We start from the raw sequence: 23,676 nt of genomic DNA on the forward strand, positions 1-23,676 counted from the left end.
CAACATCATTATAAATGATTTGCTGACATTAAAATGCTTTTTCTATCAACCTGATCCTCTGTTCTGCAGAAAGCTGATGAATGTTAAAAGCTGATTCTGCTGCCCTCCCTTTCTCACTTTGGGGATTGTGATGATGCAATAATGATGAATAATCAATATGCCACAATAATTCACCAAACTATGGCACTTATTCAAAGCACTTCTGTGGTATGACCAGAACTGTCTGCTAATGTTGGAGTTTGGACTCCATTGTTGTAGATTTCCTATTAGATGTAACCACTTCTGAATCAAAACTGACCTCTTCAAGGTGTCAAAGTATCTCAGCATGCAAAGATAATGTCTTTAATTTATTAGTCTTTTTAGTGATAACCTGACACAAATTATAAATGACAGTTTTTTTTTTAGCCGTGTGTTCTTAATAATGTGGCATGACAAATCTCTATCTGCTAGTTTAAAAAACCTGGTTAATCTTGTTGCTAAAGTTGCACACAGAGGAATGACATGCAAATTTGTTGAGTCTTGATCTACTACTTCCTATGTTCACCCAGTGTACATCTGCATCAGCAAACTAGACATCTGCTGGGACTTCTCTACTCATTTAAAAACCAATGTGAATTATGTTAAGTGGCAGTGGAACAATTTCACAACTTCATAATAAGCATATTTAACCAGCAGGGTGACATTGAAGCTAGGATATTCTATAAGAGTAGATTTTAGAAAGATCACATGGTCTGCTTCACTAACATTTACAACTGAAGAAATGATCTGAAAGTCAAACTTTAAGCTGCTTCCAAATATACTTTATGAGCGAGTCTTACAAGTTTGTCAGACAAGCAGATGGCTCATCTCAGAATTACATAATGTTATCATTAACAAGGCAGTGATTAAAAAGTACATAATGACCTGAACTTCACATGAATTTTCTTCCAAGTTTTCAAATATTCCAACCTTTCCACCATGTTGGCTGCACAATGCACTGAACTTCACTAATTTGTTTCCTCTTTACCTGCCTTTAAACAGGTTTTCTTTATAAAAGTGAATTCACTTTGTGGTGATGGGGCAGTTTCATCACTCATGCCAATTCAATGTGAACCTGTCCGTACTCCCAGTAGAGAAATCCTGTTAAATGCTATGACACAAGAAGATCAATTTATTGGTTCTGATTGAACACAGTTCAAGATTCTTAGTTTGCTCAGATCTATTTCTGTTTCGTTGCTTGCTAGGATCTTGGTAGAGATTGACTGACTATTTTTTAAAAACAGATTCAAACTTCCAACTAAGAGTGAATGACAGGATTTCACAATTCGGAACTTTGACAATAACAAGTAACTTAAATGAGTACTTTTAACTAAGTCCTACTTTCCTTTTGTGGGCAACTTGTGTTTAACTCTCAGAATTGAATGCTCCTTTTTTAAATTTTTGTACAGTCGATGAAACAGTCTCCATGTATCGACTTCATGTCCCTTTCTGTATACTTTTAATTTTTTCCAAAATTGATCCAAAGTGATTCTTAGTTCCCAAGTTAAACACTAAACAAAAAAAAACAAAGAACTGCAGATGCTGGAAATCAGAAACAAAATCCTAAATTAATGAAGAAACTCAGCAGGCCAGGTAGCATCTATGGAGGGAATGCATTCTCTCCACAGATGCTACCTGACCTGCTGAGTTTTTCCAGTTATTTATGGTTTTATTTCTTAGTTACTGACTCTTTACTCCTGTTCTTTTCTCAGCCTGACAATTCACAAACTAATAATTGTCTTTTACCATGAGGTATTGTTTCCCACAAACACTCCCTCTAGCCGAAACTAGGTAACTTCTAACTTCGCACTAATTTGACCTTTTCTATTTGAATGTAGGCTCCCGCCTGCATTTCTGCTTAGTGAACTAAAATAACTTCTTTAATTTCTAGCTTCAGCCTCTGTCCAGGATCTGGAAATGTCAGAAAAGGTCACATGATCCCTTATTCTAAACTTAAAAATGCAGTCTCAAATCATCTTTTAAATCCTGTAAATATAGTAATCTTGCTTTCATTTTGTGATTCAGTAGGCATTTAAAGGGCTGTTCTGAACAGTGTTGCCTCATGGAAAGACAAATTCCAATTGAGACTGGTTTGTATTAACATCTTAACATGTCTGCAGGTTAATAGGAATATGATTTGAAACCCTGAAAATCCATGGTATGAAATTGTGACGTAGAATCACTTTTCACAATGTCAGTCAAAAGAGCCAATCACCATTCCTGAGTTGGTGTCTTTGTCTTGCTATGAGATGCATCTGAATGTAGAAACTGTTCAGTCTTTTCTTCTGCCTTATGTTTGTTGTGTAGGTCTGCGAAAGAGAACACTGAGGAGATAGACTTAGTAGGCTCAAAAGGTTTGGTATTGTCAGTCAGATTGCTGTTCTTCTGCACTCTCTTATACAGCTTTTAATGATACCTGTGTGGATTTCGGCAGCAAGTGACTGGTCATTGAGGAGTTTCAATGCGTGAGTAACCTCCAGTGTCTCGCTGTCAACGCTGATGAGGTGGCAGTATTACTTAAAAAAACAACAAAAAAAAGCAGCCACAGCCAAATAAAACCTGCAATGTCAAATAACGGTTATCTACAACAGCAGACAAATCTGGTTGATATTTGGGGCTAGTTTGGAAATCCAGCTTGACAATCTAAAAACCCTGACATGTCACAAAGCTTAATCTATAGGCAAATTATTCAATGATCCAAAGAATCCTGACTCTGTATCTAATGATCCCTATCTACACTTCCTTTGCTATCTTCAGTATTACAGGCACCCTCTGCCTAGCTCTGCATGGCTACCTTCTCGTGTGTTTTTTAAATTACAGTTGTATTGAAAATAGGCATATAAGTTCTAATTTTGTGATATATGCAGCTGTTAATAAACATAAAATTATTTTGCTTTGTTGAGTTGCCATTAAGTTGATAAAAAAATTCACTGTTTTGCTTTTTGATCTTTTTAGTTTATAACATTTACATTTCCTCCAGGGACAAAATATAGTTAACAAACACCTTTGATTTAAGAGGTGGAAAGTATGCAATGCTGCTTTCTGTTTTAATTTCAAAATATTGAACACTTGGTCGAGTCTTTGCATTTTCTTGTAATAATTCAAAAATTGTCTCATACTTTTGGACAATTTGGCAAAATTGCACTGAATTGTGTCTTACATTTGTGTAATGGATCAGTAAGAATATAATTAATGATCATCGCTTGAAATGATTATCTTCAATAAGTATTAGAAAACCACTTGGAAAAATTATGGAGCTTGCATTTTTTTGTAATCAGCATTAAATCTTTCTAATTTATTTTGATGTCACTATATTTTAAAGTAGCATGGGAAATGTGTGTAGTCCTGATTATTTTCACTATTATTTTGTTTAGGCACATGGCCACGCATTCACCACAAAAAACACATAAGTGCACCTACTGTGAAAAAATGTTCCACCGAAAAGACCACCTGAAGAACCACCTTCAGACACACGATCCAAATAAAGAGGCATTCAAGTGTGAAGAATGTGGCAAGAACTACAATACCAAGTTGGGCTACAAGCGTCACCTGGCGCTGCATGCTGCCACTAGTGGTGACCTGACCTGCAAAGTATGCCTTCAGACATTTGAGAGTACAGAGGTTCTGCTTGAGCACCTGAAAACCCATTCAGGCAAGTCATCAAGTGGAGTTAAGGAGAAGAAGCACCAGTGTGACCACTGTGATCGACGGTTCTACACTCGCAAAGATGTTCGGAGACACATGGTAGTCCATACGGGCAGAAAAGACTTCCTCTGTCAGTATTGTGCTCAGCGATTTGGCAGAAAGGACCACTTGACAAGACATATGAAGAAGAGTCATTCGCAGGAATTATTGAAAATTAAGACTGAACCATCTGAAATGATGGGTCTGCTTCACTCCAGTCCACCCATAACAGTAAAGGAAGAACTTAGTCCAATGATGTGCATGGCGTCGAAGGAGGCAGTAGGAAAGCCATTTACTAGTTTACCAATGAGCATGTACAGTCCACACATTCAAGCCATGACAAATTCTGGATCGTCTCACAGTCTGGTTGCAAGTTCTCTTGCCATGGGAATGGGTTGCCAAATGGAGTCTCCATCGTCAATTCATTCAGCACCCCCTCAACCCCCTTCTAAATATCAGCTTGGATCTACCTCATATGCCACTGGCTTGTCTGAGAAGCCAACCGAAAGTTACTTAATGGACTTGCACAGCAGTTTGCCACTTTCAACCCATGAATCTCCGTCTTCACCAGCTAAAGTAGGCTTAGATTCACAAACTGGGCCTCTGGATGACATTTCTGGTGAACATTTGCTTTCCAAAAGCCCTGCTATAATTACGGAATCCCTCTGTACAGCAAACATGGACTTCTCACATTTACTGAGCTTCTTACCACTGAACCACCCTACGTACAACCCACCTGTTTCAACGGGGGGGCTGGTAATGGGCTATGCTCAAAGTGAACCTCAGTCCTTGCTTACTGCTCTTCAGCCTCAGCTCCAGGACTCCCAAGGATCTGGAAATGGTCTGAACCTTGGGCCTCTTCACCCATTGTCTCCAGTCTTTACCACCAGCCTGAGCACAACAACATTGCCACGATTCCACCAGGCTTTCCAGTGAACTACTGTTGAATCTTTTATTCAATAATCTGTGCTTGGAGTGGAAATTAATGAAGCGCACAAAGCTTTCTAGAACTCAAAGGAAGCTAAAGCTTTGAAGAAGCTTTTATAAGGCAATTTCCGTTATTCAGTTTAATCCATAATATGGAGGGTTATTTTTTTTAAAATCTATTAGCAACTGATGAGGCCTATACAAACAATGAGCCTTTTGCTTTCTACACTCTACTATGGATAGAAATCCACAGGAGGGCTGATCATATCAGAATTCTGAAGTGGATGAGTTTTAATGTGAAAATTACTCCCCAGATAGCTAACATTTCATATGTTTTTAACATACATGGAGACCTGTTACAACTGAGAAGTTAATTCATGAGCTAAAAGTCTGAAATAGAATTACAGGGAAAGATTAGTGAAGGATGGGAATATAATATAGTTAATATAGCATTGTGCAACATGTATTAATCTCTGCTTTGTCCAAATTGTGTTTTTAAAACAATTTTTGTCGCATGCAAAGGTCTCCTCATGAAACAAAAGTTGCTCTGTGAAATAGTTAAATTGTGCTCGCCATGTGAGTTGTGCCCAGTCAATTGTCCTCTTAAAAAAAATAGTATTGGTTTATTTCTTCTTTAAAACACCTTTCAGTTTTTAAAAATGTAGATATGTGCCAGGAAGTGTTGACCATGAATAATTATTCGAAGAGCAGGGCCTAGAAATTACTGTTTATAATGGTGCTAGGGAAATGCTTAGCATATTCATATGACCTTTTGTTATTTTAATGGTGGTATTAACCCATTTTAAGTAAACTGGTCAATACCTGTTAAAACAGCAAGCAAATCTAATGGACACTTCAAGTTGTGAGCGTTGGCAACAATAATTTCTAGCCTTGCATTTCTTTCTGTATAGCTAAATTTGTCATACTCTGGTGTATGAAAGTTTTCATCTTGCCAGATTGGTCCCTCTTTACTACTATGATTGCAAAGCAGCTGCTTCATTTTCCTCAGGAAGTAATATTTTTCATGAGGATAGATGTCACCTCGTTATGTTCAATTATTTCAATCCATTGTCTCACATTTAAGCTATTATACTGTGGTGTGCAGAGCCTACATAGCTTATGCATATGCAGGTTTTGAACATTAATATTAACTCACTTACAGCAAAGTTTATATGTTGCATCCTACGTTATAAAATTAGCAGTTTAAATTTTGCTGCTGATGTTTCTAGGGTACTGATTCAGCACCTCAGTGATTTTGTTCAGTACTAGGCTCGGGAGCACCCTCATTGTGTTCTGTGTAGTACTGTAAAAGTATTTCAGACCATTGGTTAAACATCTCTGAAAAAGGAATAGCCTAAAGCAAGGTAGACTTGAATGTTAGTTTGTAACAAAGGTACATAATTGCACAAAAAATAATCACAGCCAATCGATCAAAGTTAGCTTGATGCACATTTTTACCGGAGTCTGGCTCTATTTTTCTAAACTATTGAAGAATCCTTCTTTGCGTCCAGATTTGTGGCACACTCAAAACTTAACATTTTGAATAAAATTAATTATCATAATAGCCACTATCTAAATGTGTGATGCAGTTTTCCTTCCAACACTAATTTTGCTTTTTAAAAAATAAGCTTTAAAAACAAAACACTGAACACACTCAATTCTCAGCTTACTGGGGAGATATTGTGGCTTAATTATAATGCAGTTGCTTCTTATATTTTAATCATTGCCTTTTACATCTGAGTAATAATCCTAAATTTTGCTTTGTGCATTCATTTAAACCCCAAACGTATCCTCAAGAGAAGGAAAGACATTATGATATACATCTGTGTATAATACTAAAGTGCATATATTAGAAGATTTAGTTCCAAATTAAGTAGTTAAAACACATCAAGCTAAGTAAATTCTTAACCATCGTCTGCAAGAGGTGCATTGTTGGCTTGTAGGCATAGTAATCTTAAAATCCATCAAGTATCACTAGACTTTTATTGTAGTGAATAATTACTTTGAAAATATTGTACCTTTCCTTGTATTTAGGAGTTGAGATCTACAAAGGATACAGAACAGGGTGTTTGGTTTAAGAATACCCTGATTATATGTCAGGGTCTCATCAAGAAAGATTTTTATGTTATGCTTGTGTTTAATGTAAAGATTTTAATTCTTTTACTGTTTTGCCTCTCCTGACAGTGCCTTATTCTGGCCACCAGAGGCTTTGAGCTATTTTGAATCCTTATTTCACAGTTCTCTGAGCAGGACCTCACAAAGACACAACGCATCACCTCATGCATGCTTCTTGCTATAAGCCTAGGAGAAAACCAAATCTGCCTTACAGTGAATGTGGACCTCTGTTACTGAATCAACATCAGCAAAAACCTGCTATTGATTTGCAATAAGCTGATTAAAAATGATTAAACTCCTTTTGCAAATCAACAATATCTGTATTTTAATATATAAATTATTATTTTTATGAAAATAATATCACTGCCAAATTACTATAATGGCAGAAGTCCAGTGTCATATCTATCATAGCCTAGAGTGGTTTATCTTATAAACCAGTAAACTGTTGCAACAATATGTATAGTGTGGCTTTACTCAACTTAAATATCTTAATGGATTTCCTCAGTTCACTTTTTCAGGAGGAGATTAACATATAGACTGTTGTGGTACCAATTGGAAAATTACCTGCATGTTCCATTTCACCCCACAAAAAAAAAGAATTGTTTATATCATGGATGATTTGGATGCAAATGAGTGACAACAACTCTGTTACCTGTGGACAGATTTTAAGTTGATCTTAATATTGTTTGGTGAACAGCCAAAGTGACAATATCAACTTTTTTCACATTGGTGAACAACTGTATAGTGATCGAGTACACCTTTCTTAATGAACATTAATTCCTGTATTCATTGTAAGGCTAATAGTTCCTCTTATGGCTGGTTAACTCACTATGTTCTAGCACTTTCATAAATCTATATAGGAGAGTATCTCTTCAGCACCATAAACTGGTAATGAATCTTTTATAAAATTTAAGTGCCATTAGAATTTTGTTACATGTATTTAGTGTTACTTACGATAAGAGCATTACAGTGTTTTGTATTACTACCATTCAGCTGCTCTGTTTTGTACTTTAATACGTAGGATGTCTGATGTATAAATCAACTTGATGTAAAAACCACAAATACTCTCAAATCTTTTTCTTTCTTGTTTAATTCTGTGTGCCAGGATTTCCAATTGTTAGCATTCAAAGATGTACAGACTGTATTTTGCATTGTACATGTTGCATCTCTCTTTGCTGTATATTAACCAATGTTTACCAATGATTTATACATCAGATGGCCCATAGTCAGTGTGCTTCCATAGTTGCACAATTTCTCTATTTTGTAAAGTTCTTTACAATTAAAAGTGTTATGTTCTATATTTGTACTGATATTTTAGGACTGAATGAAAGCAGATTCAAGGTAAAGTAATTTTCCTGTTATATTTTTTTTCAAAAATATACATGCGTACTCCTAAAGAAAGTTCATAGACTTGGCATGGAGGCATAATCAACATTGTGTGTTTGCTGGATTGTTCCACAGTGGATGACAGAAGACTGAAAACAGTTTTGCTTCCTCACAAATCACTAAATACCGTTAAGATAGTTTTCCCCTCTCAAACTTCCATGTGCCAAGCTTCGTCCAGGACTAAACTGAATGTGTAAAACACTTAAGGCATAAAGTCCACATAAAGTGTCAATAGATTTCTAGTAATAGATAGTAAAAAGTTATTGCAGTTGGGAAAAAAATGCAGGCAACTTCTGTCCTTTATACGTCGTGTAGTAAATAGTATTTTTTCCTGCATTTTGTTTTAAATACTGCATTCTGCCACAACAGGATGCTTATTGCATATGGTAATCATTATTTTTATATAGCATTTTATTTACATACTACTGGTATTTGTACAAAATGTATTTCAGGTAAAGAGCAACATAATCACATATTTTTACACGAGTGTTTTATCAGGTTTCATTTGCAATCTGTTGCTGCAGTTGAATTTGTTGGACATTTGTATTGGTAGATCCAAAGAAGTATTTCGGCAAACGTATTTACTTTATTGTACATTATACTTTGACTGCTACCATGTTATCTTTGAGCAATTAAAATATGGAGCTTGAATTGCTAAATGTTCCTTATTTACATTTATTCCGATTCCAACACATTTTGAAAAAAAGATTTAATGAGAAAAAAACACTGCATGATATATGAATGTGGAAACTTATTGTTTTACAATTTTAATAAAGGCTGGAAATCATCCAGTAAGATTAACAAAATAACCTTTTAAAATTCCTATTGGAAGTTCTCCTTGATGTAAAATTCCCAGCTTCACTTCTGAGTCTGTTTACACAGGCATGTTTGCCAGCCTTTCATTCACCTGTTTGATGTGAAACCCCATTTAATTGCATTCAGAAAGATCCAACATGTATTTGTGGATTATTGTAAGAATTGAGGCAGATGTCTGTTTTTGATCAACTTCCCACGCTATCCATTAATTCAGACTGCCTCGATTTGTTTACTGATACATTCTTTTCATGTATTGACAAATGAAAGTTGGATCTAATATTTAACTTGGAAAGAATTGAGGTAAGGACCCAGACCTTTTGATTCCTGCCAGAACCTTATCCAACCAATTATAATTGTATTATTACTTGTCAATGATTTGCATAGGAGACTTAAGAGTGTGACCTGCTCTGGATGCCTCCCTTATAGAAAACTGACTAGGAATTCACAAAGTGCTGAATTAGCATTAGAAGCCAAGCCATGCCATGCCACGGCCCTTTTTAAACAACTTAAAAGGTCCAAAACGTACTTTGAAATATGGAGCGAAAGTAAGTGTGTAAGGTAAGTAGTTGGGCAGCCTGTCAGTTGGTGGGATCATAAACTAGATCGGTTTGGAGGAATGCAGGATGGACTGGTGTGGCTCAGAGTGGAGGTTGTGTGGTAGCGTCAAGTCCAGTTGGGTCAGGAAACCGGTGACTGATCAATGGGGAGATTGGGAATTTTGGGCTTGTGGGTGGAAAATGTCAGGGTGTAGAATTTGGTCGTGGGGTGTATTGGAGACTAGGAAGAAAGGCTGGAGGTCAGTGGGGAGTGTCGTTTTTAGTGACTAGAGACAAATTTATTGCTACTCAGGAGTTAAAGAAGTTTTTAGTCACTAAGTCAAAAATGTCAAAACCTCTGACTCTCTAACCTGAAGTTTGGAAACTCTTCTGGAAGGCTCCAGCTGTTGGATAATTTCCTATTGCACGTTTAAACTTTCCAGGCAGTCATAGAGTCATCGAGATGCACAGCACAGAAACAGACCCTTCAATCTAACTCGTCAACACTGACCAGATATTGCAAATTGATCCAATCCCATTTGCCAGCACGTGGCCCATATCCCTCTCAACCCTCATGTACCCATCCAGGTGCCTTTTAAATGTTGTAATTGTACCAGAGTCCACTACATCCTCTGGCAGCTCATTCCATACATGCATCACCCTCTGCGTGAAAAAGTTGTCCCTTAGGTCCCTTTTAAATCTTTCCCCTCTCAACCTAAACCTATGCCCTCTACTTCTGGACACACCCATGCCAGGGAAAAGACCCTGTCTATTTACCCTATCCAAACCCCTCATGATTTTGTATATCTCCATAAGGTATATCTCCCTCCATATCTCCCTCAGCCTCCGATGCTCCAGGGAATACAGCCCCAGCCTATTCAGCCTCTGCCTATAACTCAAACTCACCCACTTTAGCAACATACTTGTAAATCTATTCGGAACCCTTCAACTTTTCAAATATCCTTCTTTTAGGAGGCAGACCAGATTTGCACACAATATTCCACAAATGGCCTAACCAATGTTCTGTACCGCTGCAACATGAACTCCCAACTCCTATACTCAATGTTCTGATCAATATCTTCACTATCCTATCTACCTGACACTCCACTTTCATGAGCTATGAATCTGCACTCTTCAGCCAAATGGCCCATCTGATCAAGATCCAGTTGTACTCTGAGGTAACCTTCTTTGCTGCCCACTACACCTCCAATTTTGGGGGTGCCATCTGCAAACTTACTATATTCACATGCTATTCATATACTATGTTCACATGCAAATTATTTATGTAAATGATGAAAGCAGTGGACCCAGCAATGATTCTTGTGACACACCACTGGTCATAGGCCTCCAGTCTGAAAAGCAACTCTCCACCACCACCTTCGAGCCAGTTCTGTGTCCAAATGGCTCGTTCTCCTGTATTGCATGTGATCTAACCTTGCTAACCAGTCTATCAGAGGAACCTTGTTGTACGCCAAACAGATCACATCTTTTTCAAAAAACTCAAGCAAGTTAGTGAGACATGATTTCCCATGTTCAAAGCCGTGCTGACTATCCCTAACCAGCTTTTGCCTAGTCAAATACATGTAAATCCTGTCCCCCAGGATTCCCTCCGTCAATTTGCCCACCATCGATGTCAGGCTCACCAATCTATAATTACCTGGCTTTTCCTTATCGCCTTTCTTAAATAGTGGCAGTTCACCGGTACCTCACCTGTGATTATCAATGATCCAAATATCTCAGCAAGAGGCCCAATAATCATTTCCCTAACTTCCCACGGAGTTCCACAGTACACCTGATCAGGTCTTGGAGATTTATCCACCTTTTAAGACATCCTGTGTTTTAAGACATCCTGTTCCTCCTCTCTAACATGGACATTTTTCAAGATCTCACCCTCTATTTCTCCACATTCTGTGCCTTCCATGTCTTTCCCTACAATAAACACTAGTGCAAAATACTTGTTTATTATCTCTCCCACTCCTGCGGCTCCACACAATGCTGCCTCACAGTGCTTAGAGACCTGGGTTCAATTCCCGCCTCAGGCGACTGACTGTGTGGAGTTTGCACGTTCTCCCCGTGTCTGCGTGGGTTTCCTCCGGGTGCTCCGGTTTCCTCCCACAGTCTAAAGATGTGCAGGTCAGGTGAATTGGCCATGCTAAATTGCCCGTAGTGTTAGGTAAGGGGTAAATGTAGGGGTATGGGTGGGTTACGCTTCGGCGGGTCGGTGTGGACTTGTTGGGCCGAAGGGCCTGTTTCCACACTGTAAAGTAATCTAATCTAATCTAATCACAAAGGCTGCCTTGCTGATCTTTGAGGGGCCCTATTCTCTCACTAGTTACCTTTTTCTCCTTAATGTATTTGTAAAAACCCTTTGTATTCTCCTTAACCCTACTTGCCAAAGCTATCTCATGTCCCCTTTTTGCCCTACTGATTTCCCTCTTAAGTATACTCCTGCCTTTATATTCTTCTTAGGATTTACTCAATCTGTCTACACCTGACATGCTTCCTTCTTTTTCTTGACCAAACCCTCAATTTCTCTAGTCATCCAGCATTCCCTACACCTACCAGCTTTTCCTATCATCCTAATACTGTCTCTGGATTCTTGTTAGCTCATTTTGAAGGCTTCCTATTTTTCAGCCATCCCTTTAACTGCAAACATCCACACTAATCAACATTTGAAAGTTCTTGCTTAATACCAGCAAAATTGGCCTTCCTCCAATTTAAGAGCTTCAACTTTTAGGTCCAGTCTATTCTTTTCCATCACTATTGTAAGACTAATAGAATTATGGTCGCTGGCCCCAAAGTGCTCCCCCACTGACACCTCAGACATCTGCCCTGCCTTATTTCCCAAAATTGGGTCAAGCTTTGCATCTTCTCCTGTAGGAACATCCACATACTGAATCAGAAAATTTTCTTGTACACACTTAACAAATTTCTCTCCATCCAAACCCTTAACACTATGGCAGTCCCAGTCGATGTTTGGAAAGTTAAAATCCCCTACCATAACCACCCTATTTTCTACAGATAACAGATCTCCTCAAAAATTTGTTTCTCAATTTTCCGCTGACTATTAGGGGCTCTATAAGGTGATCATCCCTTTCTTATTTCTCAGTTCCACCCAAATAGCTTCCCTCGAGGTACTCCCAGGAATATCCTCCCTCAGTACAGCTGTAATATTATCACTTATCAAAAACACCACTCCACCTCCTCTCTTGCCCCACACCCCCCCTTCTGTCCTTCCTGTAGCATTTGTATCCTGGAAAATTAAGCTGCCACTCCTGTCCATCCCTGAACCATGTTTCTGTAACTGCTATGATATCCCAGTGTCATGTTTCTTACCATGCCCTGAGTTCATCTGCATCCCATATTTGACTTCTTGCATTGAATGTAGTTGTAGTTTAATTTACCTTGTTCTCTGCTTTGTTCCTGCCTGCCCTGACTGCTTGACTGGCTGTTTTTCCCAACTATACCAGTTTCAGAGTAATGTCTTTCCTCATTATCTCCCTGGGTTCTTGCCCCGACCCCCCACCTTACTAGTTTAAATCCTCCTAAGCAGCTCCAGCAAATCTCCCTGCCAGTGTATTAGTTCTCTTCCAATTTCGGTGCATTCTCTCCTCCGTATGCAGGTCACTTAGTTCCGACAGTCACCTGCATCTGGATCTCTGGTCCCATGCACAACTCCAGTGTACACTTCAGCAACAATCAACTTCCAATTAGAATATCTGGCCAGTGTTTATGTAGCACTCTTGATCTGCATTTATCCAGAATGTCAGTGCAGATCATAAAAGAGACTTGAGCTACTCAACACCTTCAGTCCTCTGGCACCACTCCCAAAACATAAGCAACTGCATGTGAACCAAGAAAAACATTTATGCAGATTCAGTGGTTAGAATAAATCTGGAGAATGAATTCAGCTTTACAGTGCATAAAAAGCATTTACACGAGAGTCAGTAACCTTCAGTCACCTTTCTATGCCTTATTTGACTTGACACAGCAACATTGTACTTTCCAATTTAGATTTTGCCAAAATGATTAGTGCAACACTATCATGAGACAGTTTGGTGGGGAATTTCCCTTTTCATATGTTCTTAAATGCTGGTTTCTGTTTAGTGACTTTTTTTCATTCACATTTTGCACTTACAGCAAACAGCTGTTTGTAAGGGTTTGGCAAGTTTTCTGTTTTTCAATCTTCAAACATATTCTGTATTTTGATGTTCATGGAAATTAGGGGAAAAAAGCCTGAATAAGTTATGCTCCTTACATTTCATCTTTGAGCCTTGCCAGGGATTGTTCTTATTTTGCAGTGGTTTGATTCCAGCGTTCTTTAGAATATTGTTACTTGTGTTGCTGAGAAAGGACAGGCAGCACCACCAGGTGATCCTCTTGGTTTTACCAAATATACTACTTGCAATTTTCTTTTTTGTTTCTTTATTAATTTTAATCTAAATATCAAGACATTGTGGCATTAACAGTCAAACCCTTTGGAATTCTCTACTCAGAGTTGTGGATGAGCCTTCATCAAGTATATCTAAGGATTTTTAGTGTCTCAAGGAATCTGGAGATATGGAGAGTAGCTGGGAAAGTGAAATTGAGTAAGATCGGCCGCAATCAAATGAAGTATGGAGAGGCTGAATAGGCTGGGGCTGTTTTCCATGGCGTGTCTGAGGCTGAGGGGTGACCATAGAGGTTGATAAAATCATGAGCATGGATAGGGTAAATAGACAACATCTTTTCTCTGGGGTGGAGGAGTCCAGAACTAGACAACATTGGATGAGAGGGGAAAGGTTTAAAAGAGACCTAATGAAAGCCAGGATATCGGCCAGGATTGATGGATTCTGGCATTAGGTTTTGGGAGGCTAGAGGAGTCTCTGTTTGGGAGACTTGTTTGAGGGGGAGTTCATGATGTCTTTCGATCAGCTGAGCCAGAAATATGAATTGTCCAGTAGGGACCTCTTTCATTATTTTCAGATTAGGGACTTTATACAGAAAAAGACTACATATTGGTTAATCCCTACAAGTCTGACATGGAGAGGAGAGTACTTCGGACCACAGGTACTCTCTCGATCAGTACCCTCTATCGTTTACCAGGAGGTAGTGTCTCGAAGGACATTGAATGGCTGTGTGGAATCTGGACTCAGGAATTGGGGGTGGAGATCTCGTCAGAGGCATGGGAGGATAGTTGGGAGAATGTGAAGAAGATTTCAATCTCTAATAGGATGCAGGCTGTGCAACTGAAGGTTCTCCGTAAGGTCTATTTGGCTCTGGAGCAGCTTGCAAAATTTAAAAAATGAACGCCCTCAATGTGTCCCAAATATAAAACAAATATTGGTACTGTTACTCATCGGCCAGGATTGATGGATTCTGGCATTAGGTTTTGGGAGGCTAGAGGAGTCTCTGTTTCTTCTGCCTAGGAACCCTCCAACCACAAGGGATGAACTCGGATTTCACCAGTTTCCTCATTTCCCCTCCCCCCACCTTGTCTCAGTAATCCCTCTCTCACTGTTACTCATTGCATGTGGTCATAACATAAGCTTCGTGGGTATTGGGGCGCTATAGCAAGTGTTCTGGAAGGGATCTTGGGAACTGAGGTCAGGGTAGATCCAGTATCCCCCCTCATGGATCTGCCAAATCTGCACGCTTTAGATGCGCAAAGGAAGAAACTGCTTAATATTCTTTCATGTTGTGCAAGGAAGAACATTCTGATGAGCTGGACATCGGAAAATCCTCCAGGACTTTTGGGATGGCGTAGGTTAGTTATGGAACATATCCACCTAGATTTCCTTACAAGTATGGTGCACCAGAAAAGGGAACTTTTTTATAGGACGTGGTGGCCCTTTCTGAATTTTATGGATGCAGATTTGTGGGCTATGTTGATGAGGGCTTTTGTGCAGCTGCGAGGGCTATGTCTGGCAGTCTAGGGGCCCATGAGAGGTAGAATCCCGAATAAATACGGATATGCCAACTGATGGGGAGCTTTGTTGGGGTTGCGCTGAGTGCTATAATTTAACTTGGCTCAATCTAATTTAATTTTGTTTCATTATTTATTGCATTGTAGATGGGTAATTTTTTTTCCTCTACTTTGTGTAGTAGAGTAGTAGTTCATTTATTGTTATACTAGTGCATAGTAATTTTATAATTTTGTAAAAAATTCAAAATCTTATTCAATAATAATAAAATAGGAAGGGACCTTAGGAGCAACTTTTTCATGCAGAGAATGGTGTGTGTCTGGAATGAACTGCCAGAGGAAGTGGTGGAGACTGGTACAGTCACAACATTAAAAGGCACTGGATGGGGATATGAATAGGAAGGGTTTAGAGCAATATGGACAAAGTGCTGGCAAACGGGACTCGATTAATGTAGGATATCTGGTTGCCATGAATGAGTTGGACCAAAGGGTCTGTTTCTGTGCTGTACATCTCTATGACTCTACTAGAGTAGGCTGTTAATATATACCTGAGTTATACTGAACATTGATAGCTTTCAATAGTATAAAGTATTAATTTGATATAAAATAGTATTGTAGAACTCATTGTATTAAACTTTAAAGACTAATATATGCATTTTGTTTTCCTTTAAATTTTGTAAAATGTTAATATTAGTGAGTGAGCAATTAGTGATTCACCATTGCACAACTGGCTAGTTTAAAATTCCTGTCTAATTACTAATGCATACTTGCCTGTTTTGAAGTGTGTGTGTGTGTTGGGGGTGCAGGTGGCAACAACATTATCTTCATATATCCCCAGAGCTGGAGCGCATCATGTTGAACAAAGGAAACCAAGCTTGAAATTTGAGAGATTTGGCACTGAAAGCATGCCAATTTTATTTTCATAGATGTACTTCCAACTTGATTGAAATTTTCATTAGTTATCTTTGACAGAAGTGTTTCAATGGCATCTCTTTCTGAAGTTAAGCAAATTTTATTTTGTATGCTTATTGTACCTCAGACACAGTTTTCTAAATTTATAAGTTCAGCTTCATTGACATCATTGCTTACAGGTCAAAGGAACAGGAACTTGCAAATTCTGTGTTTGGAAAGTGGTACTTTGCATTATCACATTGAATTTCACCATATGAAAGTAATTTAAAATTGAGAAAGTAAAATATGTACTTAAAGAACAATCTTGGAGTTGATCTGTAAATGTTGACAAATATCAGAAATGTATCAAACGTGAATGGCTTCATTAAGCCCTTCCCAATTCCCATAAAATACAAGAGTTTATCTCTCTCTCAGAGTCACTACTTCAAAAATAAAACCTGTATTTTGTTGCTATCCCTTCACCCATGCACCAACTCCAATAATATATTGATTGGACATTGGGTCATAAGTGTGACAGAATGGGTACAGCTCCAACAACCTTGACACCATCCAGGTCAAAGCAACCCTCTTGATTGACACTAGATCCACAACCAGTGACGCTCAGTATCAACAGTGTGTACCATCTATAAGATGCACTGCAGAAATTCATTGAAGATCCTTAGACAGCAGACCCATGATCACTTCCATCTAGAAGGATAACAGCAGCCTCCAAGTCACTCACCATCCTGATTTGGAAATATATCACCATTCCTTCACTGTCGCTGGGTCAAAATCCTGGAATCCCCTTCCAAAGAGTATTGTGCATCAACCCACAGCAGGTGGACTGCAGCGGTTTGAGAAGGGAGCTCACTGGTTTAGGCACTGCCATTTTGGCACAAGCGATTTGGTGCGGCCTGTTTGGCCCAGCCTATTTTGCCGCAGACCCATTTAGGTGCAGAACTATTTTGGTGCAGATATACGGTAGTCATCAATGAAAATCAACATAATAGTAGAATCATTAAATGGGTAGTTTGCAGTAGTTTATAGTTATTATTAAAATAACTAGTCATCAAAGCAAAACAACTGTATAGGGAACTTTACAAGTGATTAATGAGTGCCTAGAATATTTGTCGGAAGCTTGCCAAGGAACGATGCCTAACAACAGAGCGCTGAAGAAAATGGTTCGTAGGATAAGGAAAGAAATTGTTGCTTACCCAGTAAATCCAAGAAATTTAGAAGAACTTGTAATTCCAGATAGCTTTAAAACATATTCTGTTAATGAATATAATGAAGAACAATTTTTACCAGCCAACAGCGGTAGCACCACCTGCAGAATTCTTATATTGGGAAGAAAAAGGAATGATGAGTTTCTGAAACAATCAAAAAAGTTGTATGTTGGTGGAACATTCAAAATTTCCCTACCTCTATTTTCACAAGTTTATGTTATTTTAGGGGAAATACATAAAGGTGTGTTCCCACTGTTGTATGCTTTACTCCCAAATAAGTCACGAACAACATACGATAAATTATTTGAAGTGGTTCTGGAAATACAACCTGAATGCCGCCCTGACATTATCAACTGTGACTTTGACCTTATACATCTCGTAGCAGGGCATGATATTCCATCAAAATATTTTCTTTATTGTTAGAAATTTTGAGGAACCATGGTTAGGAGTGGACTAATCACAGACTAAATGCAGTTGATGCACAAATAACTACAACATACTGGAAACTACCCATTTAATAATTCTACTATTATGTTGTTTTTCTTTGATGACTACCGTATATCTGCGCCAAAATAGTTCTGTGCCTAAATGGGTCTGCGGCAAAATAGGCTGCACCAGACAGGTCGCGCCAAATCGCTTGCGCCAAAATGGCTGCGCCGAACGGTCTCATTCCGGGAGCTCACCACCACCGTCTCGAGGTCATAGGGACGGGCAGTAAATACTGGCCCACCCAGCAACACCCACATCCCACAAATGAATAACAAAAAGACAGTTGCAGTGAGGTAGTGTAGTGATTGCTACGTTATGGTTATATTCCATGCACTTCCCTTAATGTTTTTTTTTGCTTGTGATACATTGGTTTGTTTTATACTAAACCTAACAGCATATTGTAATTTCAAATAGTAATAGTAAAATCCAAGCTATTATAATTTAGTCATGATGCACTAGTACCTGGGGAGAGTCAGTTATTTGGGCTGATTTCTCAGTTCTACGTTTTTTTGGATTGCGATTATGGGGGAAAAAAACCCTTTGTGCCTCGCTTATTAATGTTATGCTTTTGATTCAATTGTACAAAAGAAGTTCAAGCCTGATGTGTACTCTGAGCTAAATTAGTTGCTGTTAGCCAAATGTACCTAAAGAGCAGTGATATAATAGTTCAGCACAGGATGCTGCTCTTTGCTGGAGTCACCAAATTAATACCACTCCTCAGCTTTTTCCTGTAAGCTGTGCACTTCTTCTCCCCCCCCCCCCCCCCCCCAACACAGTTGAAGTGTTAACCTAATTCTCTTCTGAAATACACCACCCTTTCAAGTAGTCCGTTTAAGTTCATCATACACTCTTGTGAAAGTACTCCTCTTCATGTTGCTTTTCATATGCCTATTTGCCCTGTTGTTGCCTATGCTTCTATGTGGAAAGAGCCATTCCTCCTTTTGTTAAATCTCCATTTAATCTCTGCTCTAATGATTATGCCAGTTTGTGTAATTAAAGCCTTTCATATCTCCAACACCATTTTAGCAAATCTCCTCTGCTCACCTTCTAAGGCCTTGCCATCTTGTTTGTGTATTCAGTCCAATTCCAGACACCATAGGCTCAACAATATTTTAATATCTTCCTCACGTTTTGCACCCTATACCTCTTTATAAAAATAAGGATTTCATTTCAACAGCAGTGAGCCATTATTGTAATTTGCACAGTGAGAGTAATGTCATCAACTAACCACTATCAGTGGAACTGTGTATGAAGAGAAGAATCAAGTGCATAGCTCAAATGTGTCAAACAGCACTATCATTAAGCATCTAAGACTCCATTTCAAACTGTTTACTACTCCACTGAGGATGAAAGAAATGGGGATTCAGAGCCAGAATGCATGCTGTCTGAGATTGAGGAGCCCTAATGTGAGCAAAGAATCTACCCAAGTCATGAGGATGTTGCATGTTGAGTTGAAATTAAATGTTCTGAAATACTATGTAAAGTTAAAGGAGGAGTTTGGGCCAGTGCTTCAAGTATTGCATAACTGCTAAACACAATTAAGCATTGCCAAGACCATGAAGCCTATAGCTCACCCTGAATGCAGAAACCTTTTCATTTGTGGAGTGAAATTGAGACAACGATCAGGGGACTAATCAACTATCCCTGAGCCACTGGGGACCTACACTGTGGGTGAGCCCTGTTGTATGATTGTGCTTAAACCAAATGGTGACATCAGATTTTATTTTGATGTGTGACAGGTAACGACATATGACAAACATCACCATTGTGGATGAAGTATTTCAAGAGTTGTTGGTAGGCACAGTGGTTTCCAAATTAGACTTTGATGTGGGATTCCCCCGGATGAAGCATCATACCAGTTCAAAAGAGGTGACAGCTTCTGTCACTTATGTATTGGCAAAGACCTCAAGAGATTCCTCTTTGGCATCAATGTCACAGCAGAGATAAATGAACATGAAGTCCTTGGTGATAAAGAATCTTAATGACAGCCAATATCTCAGATGACATCATTACTCATGGAGTCAATAGAAAGGAACATAATAAAATGCAGAGATTATTAGACACTGCAGTCAGCAGGAACTTAATGGTAAATGCAGACAAGTGTTTATTGAATGTAACAGAGCCAACATTAATGGGCAGAAATTCACAAGTGGCAGAATCAATCCATCCAAAGATAAGTTAGCACAAATCTTTATGCTAATTTTCAGTCTGAGGATAATTAAGTTGCCCATTGTTATGGATCTTTCTATAATTTGGTTTTCTGTCTCTATTCATAGTCCTATTTTGTATGTCAAGCAATTAACATAGTAGCTGCTCTGGAACAAAAGTGCTGGAGAAACTCAGGTCTGATAGCATGTGGAAAGGAAACAGTTAACTGTTCAAGTGTTATTTTCCCTGGAGTGTGAGAGACTGAAGTGACCTTGTAGAGGCTTATATCATCATGAGGAGTAAGGGTAAGGTGAATAGTCAAGGTCTTTTCCCCATAATGGGGTGTCCAAAACTAGGGGGCATAGGTTTAAGACAAGAGGGGAAAGATTTAAAAGGGATCCAAGGCACAACTCTTTCATGCAGAGGGTGGTGTGTAAATGGAACGTGCTGCCAGAAGAGGTGATGGAAGCTGGTACAATTATGGCATTTAAAAGGCATCTGGATGGGTAAGTTAATAGGAAGGGTTTCTAGGGATATGGGCCAAATGCTGGAAAATGGGACGATTAATTTAGGATATCTGGCATAGACGAATTGGACTGAAGGGTCTCTTTCCATGCTGGACAGCTCTGTGACTCGATGACTCTCGTGAGTAGAGTAGTATTTCTCTGGCACATCTTGCATTTGTTTCAGATCTCCAGCCCTAAAATTTATTTTATAATAGCTATTGTGTTCCTTAATTTTAACCAAATCTATTTTTGAATGAGTTACGACGAGGAGATGAACCCTCTGTTAATTAAATTGAACCCCCAGAATAGCTCACCTTGCCTCAAAATCTGTTAAAATATGAGTGACAGAGAACTCCCAACTTCCACTAAAAATGAATATTAAACAACTGTTTACAACTCTAAGTACCCTTTCTCTTGGCTGCTTAATACCTGCCTTAAACTCTATTAACAAAATGCTGTTCCAATAAGATACTTATTCAAATTACATCAACTTCATTTCAAAACCACATCGCCATTGTCATATTCTGTGCCTTACTTCTTCCAGCTGAAGACCTCCCTGGGTAGTTGCCATCCTTTTTACTGCGAAAAGGCTTCATATGAAAAGGTACCTTTTGATAGAGTGTTTTCTAATTTCTTGGAGAGCAAGATGTTAGATCTCCAGGTTTATCTGTCTTGACGGCAGTTGCTCGCTCTCGTTTTCAAAATTCCCACATTTCTTATTCCCAACATCAGATTGCCTCATTGGGTCAATTTTGACAAAACAATAAATTCAAATTCTATTGGGTTTTAGTATCTAGGGCCTAATTTAAACTGGTTAAATTCAAATTGTTGTCAAAATAGCAACCAAAGTTCAAGGAGCCATTTCACAGCCAAATGTTACATATTTTCAATTTTCCAGGACACTCTGGGACTGCCATCTAGTCACAAACACTGGCACCTGTAATCTCTCAGTTCAGAACAGCATTCATGCTCTTTTAAAGTTACAGTACCCGCCTTCAACTTCATCACACATGTTCATTATCCCTTTCTTGTTCTGTAGTGGTAGCTTGAACAATACTGTCACTCATTCTTTCTTGGCTGATCCCCCTTTTTTTTTAATAAAAGAACTGTTCCTTGTCGCTCTATCTGTATTTTTCTCTAATGATATTGTGGTTTCAGGTGGACAATTTAATTAAATTAGGTATAATTTATAAACAGTATGCATATTTTAGATAACCTGCAAAATAGGAGTTATGTATATAAAACTAGTACAGAATGCAAGCCTTCATTTAATCTAAAGGGATGAAATAAATGCTTATTTACTGTTGCCCTGGCTTTAAATTGTGTAAATTTACAATAGTCTGTTCAGTATACTCTCATAAATAGCATTGTTAGTGTATTAAAATTTAGATTGTCAGGTTCTGATATAACACAGTAGTTCTGTTCTCATGATTTCATGTGATACGAAAATCATGCAATAGCTACACCATTTAAACTAATGGGATCGGAATTGCTACTACAGGTCGGGAAAGTTTGCATCCTACAAATAAGTGCAAATTCTTCAATCGTGTTAAAGACAATTTGTATTGAAGAAACTCATGGGAGAAGCGACTAAGGATAATACTCCTTACTGTCAACCAGTTTATGATTTACTGGAAAGTATGGACACTGTAAAGATAACAGGATTAACTCATGCCCTAATAAAATAGCAAATCCTCACCTGAAGAATGGCCACCTGGGCAAGGTTGTTGGAAATCATAGTGCTGGCTTATTCAGTGGCATTCTATTGTAATATACAGACACTCTTAAGTAACGTGCTTAACTATCCGTTATATGTAGGAAGTTTTAAGGGAAGTTCTTTGCATGGGACTTGTACAGTATTTATAACAGCTTTTTAGAAAGAATATACAAATAGATGTGCACACACAAGTATTTACATTATTAGTTCCAAGGTACCTGCTGTTTTTCAGCCATTTGGATCACTTCAGCATGGGAGTAATAAAGGATAGTTTGCAGTATGCCCATAAAGATAACCAGTTCTGAGATATATTGGGTTGGTTACCAAGGTCTTAACCTCAACAACAAAGACTAACAAAAGCTAATCAATTTTGTAATAGGGTTCTGCTATAGGTTAGTTGAAACTGTAATACCCCAGCTCCAAACACCTGTGTCCCACTAATACAAAGATCTGTCTGGATCAAAGTTCAGCAATTACTAAATAACTAGATCAATACACTGTTCATAGATTTCAATCAATAAACTACAATTTAGTGTCTTAGATACAATCACTATATTCCCACTGATGCTACCTTGTTCATGATGTTTGTAAATTAGTAATTGATGTGAAAAGTAATAGGTTCTGAAACGTCCAGATTTAGTAATTATGAAGTTAATACATTGTTGCATCTAGAATGATCTACAACTGTTTTCAATACTGAAAGGTTGCTGCAGAAAGTTTAACAAGTCAGTCAATTCAATTATTACCCATTGCTTGCAGTCTGCAAGTGCCTCTGGAATTGCTGATTGTAACTTCCTGGATTTTCTGCATTATTCTGTATATGTGCAAATTTCTGAAGTTACAGTTCAATTCAATGGCACAATGAAGCTGAATGCTGACAATTATACTACTATAACTAGTGCAGAGTTCTGGCTCACTTAAATCCATGAAAGAAAGCAAAGGTTTTTTTTGTTGTTGTTATAGGATGAAGCATTGCTTATAGCATTTTTGCAGACCCTCTACCAAAGTTACTTTTACCAAGTGGTTCATCCAAAGTACAGAATTATAATCCCATATGAAGTTTCAATGAGATTTGCTGACCCACAGCAGGAAATTGAATCCTACAGATTTCTCAGCAATGTATTTTGCATGGAATAATGGATCATAGCTTGTTACTCATATTTACCTCAGGTTAAATCTGGGATGTTAGAATATTTCATTTCCATCTTTGTTTCATTACAAATAATCTTTGATTTAAGAAAAACCTGGCTGATGTTTGTAATACTATACCAGATCTTGTCTAAAACCCACATAAACAGTAAATATCAACCTGGTT

The 23,676-nt window shown here is 38.3% G+C and overlaps 1 protein-coding gene across 8 annotated transcripts in view; it reads left to right on the plus strand.

The window, feature by feature from the left end:
- Positions 1-9,092, plus strand: part of plagl2 (pleiomorphic adenoma gene-like 2) — a 142,477-nt gene extending 133,385 nt beyond the window's left edge. For 5 of the 8 annotated variants that reach the window (XM_087994847.1, XM_087994846.1, XM_087994849.1 and 2 more), the window contains one exon: positions 3,393-9,091. In XM_087994847.1, the coding sequence (XP_087850973.1) occupies positions 3,393-4,638 (1,246 nt within the window). In that variant the 3' untranslated portion in view covers positions 4,639-9,091. Of the gene's footprint in view, positions 1-3,392 lie in introns of all 8 variants that reach the window. The other 3 variants (XM_087994850.1, XM_087994845.1, XM_043710503.2) reach the window with 1 other exon arrangement.
- Positions 9,093-23,676: the final 14,584 nt, after the last annotated feature.

The sequence above is a fragment of the Chiloscyllium plagiosum genome, unplaced genomic scaffold, assembly GCF_037043375.1.
Source record: "Chiloscyllium plagiosum isolate Xiang-an unplaced genomic scaffold, Cpla_swu_hap1 HiC_scaffold_15, whole genome shotgun sequence".
Lineage (NCBI taxonomy): Eukaryota > Metazoa > Chordata > Chondrichthyes > Orectolobiformes > Hemiscylliidae > Chiloscyllium > Chiloscyllium plagiosum.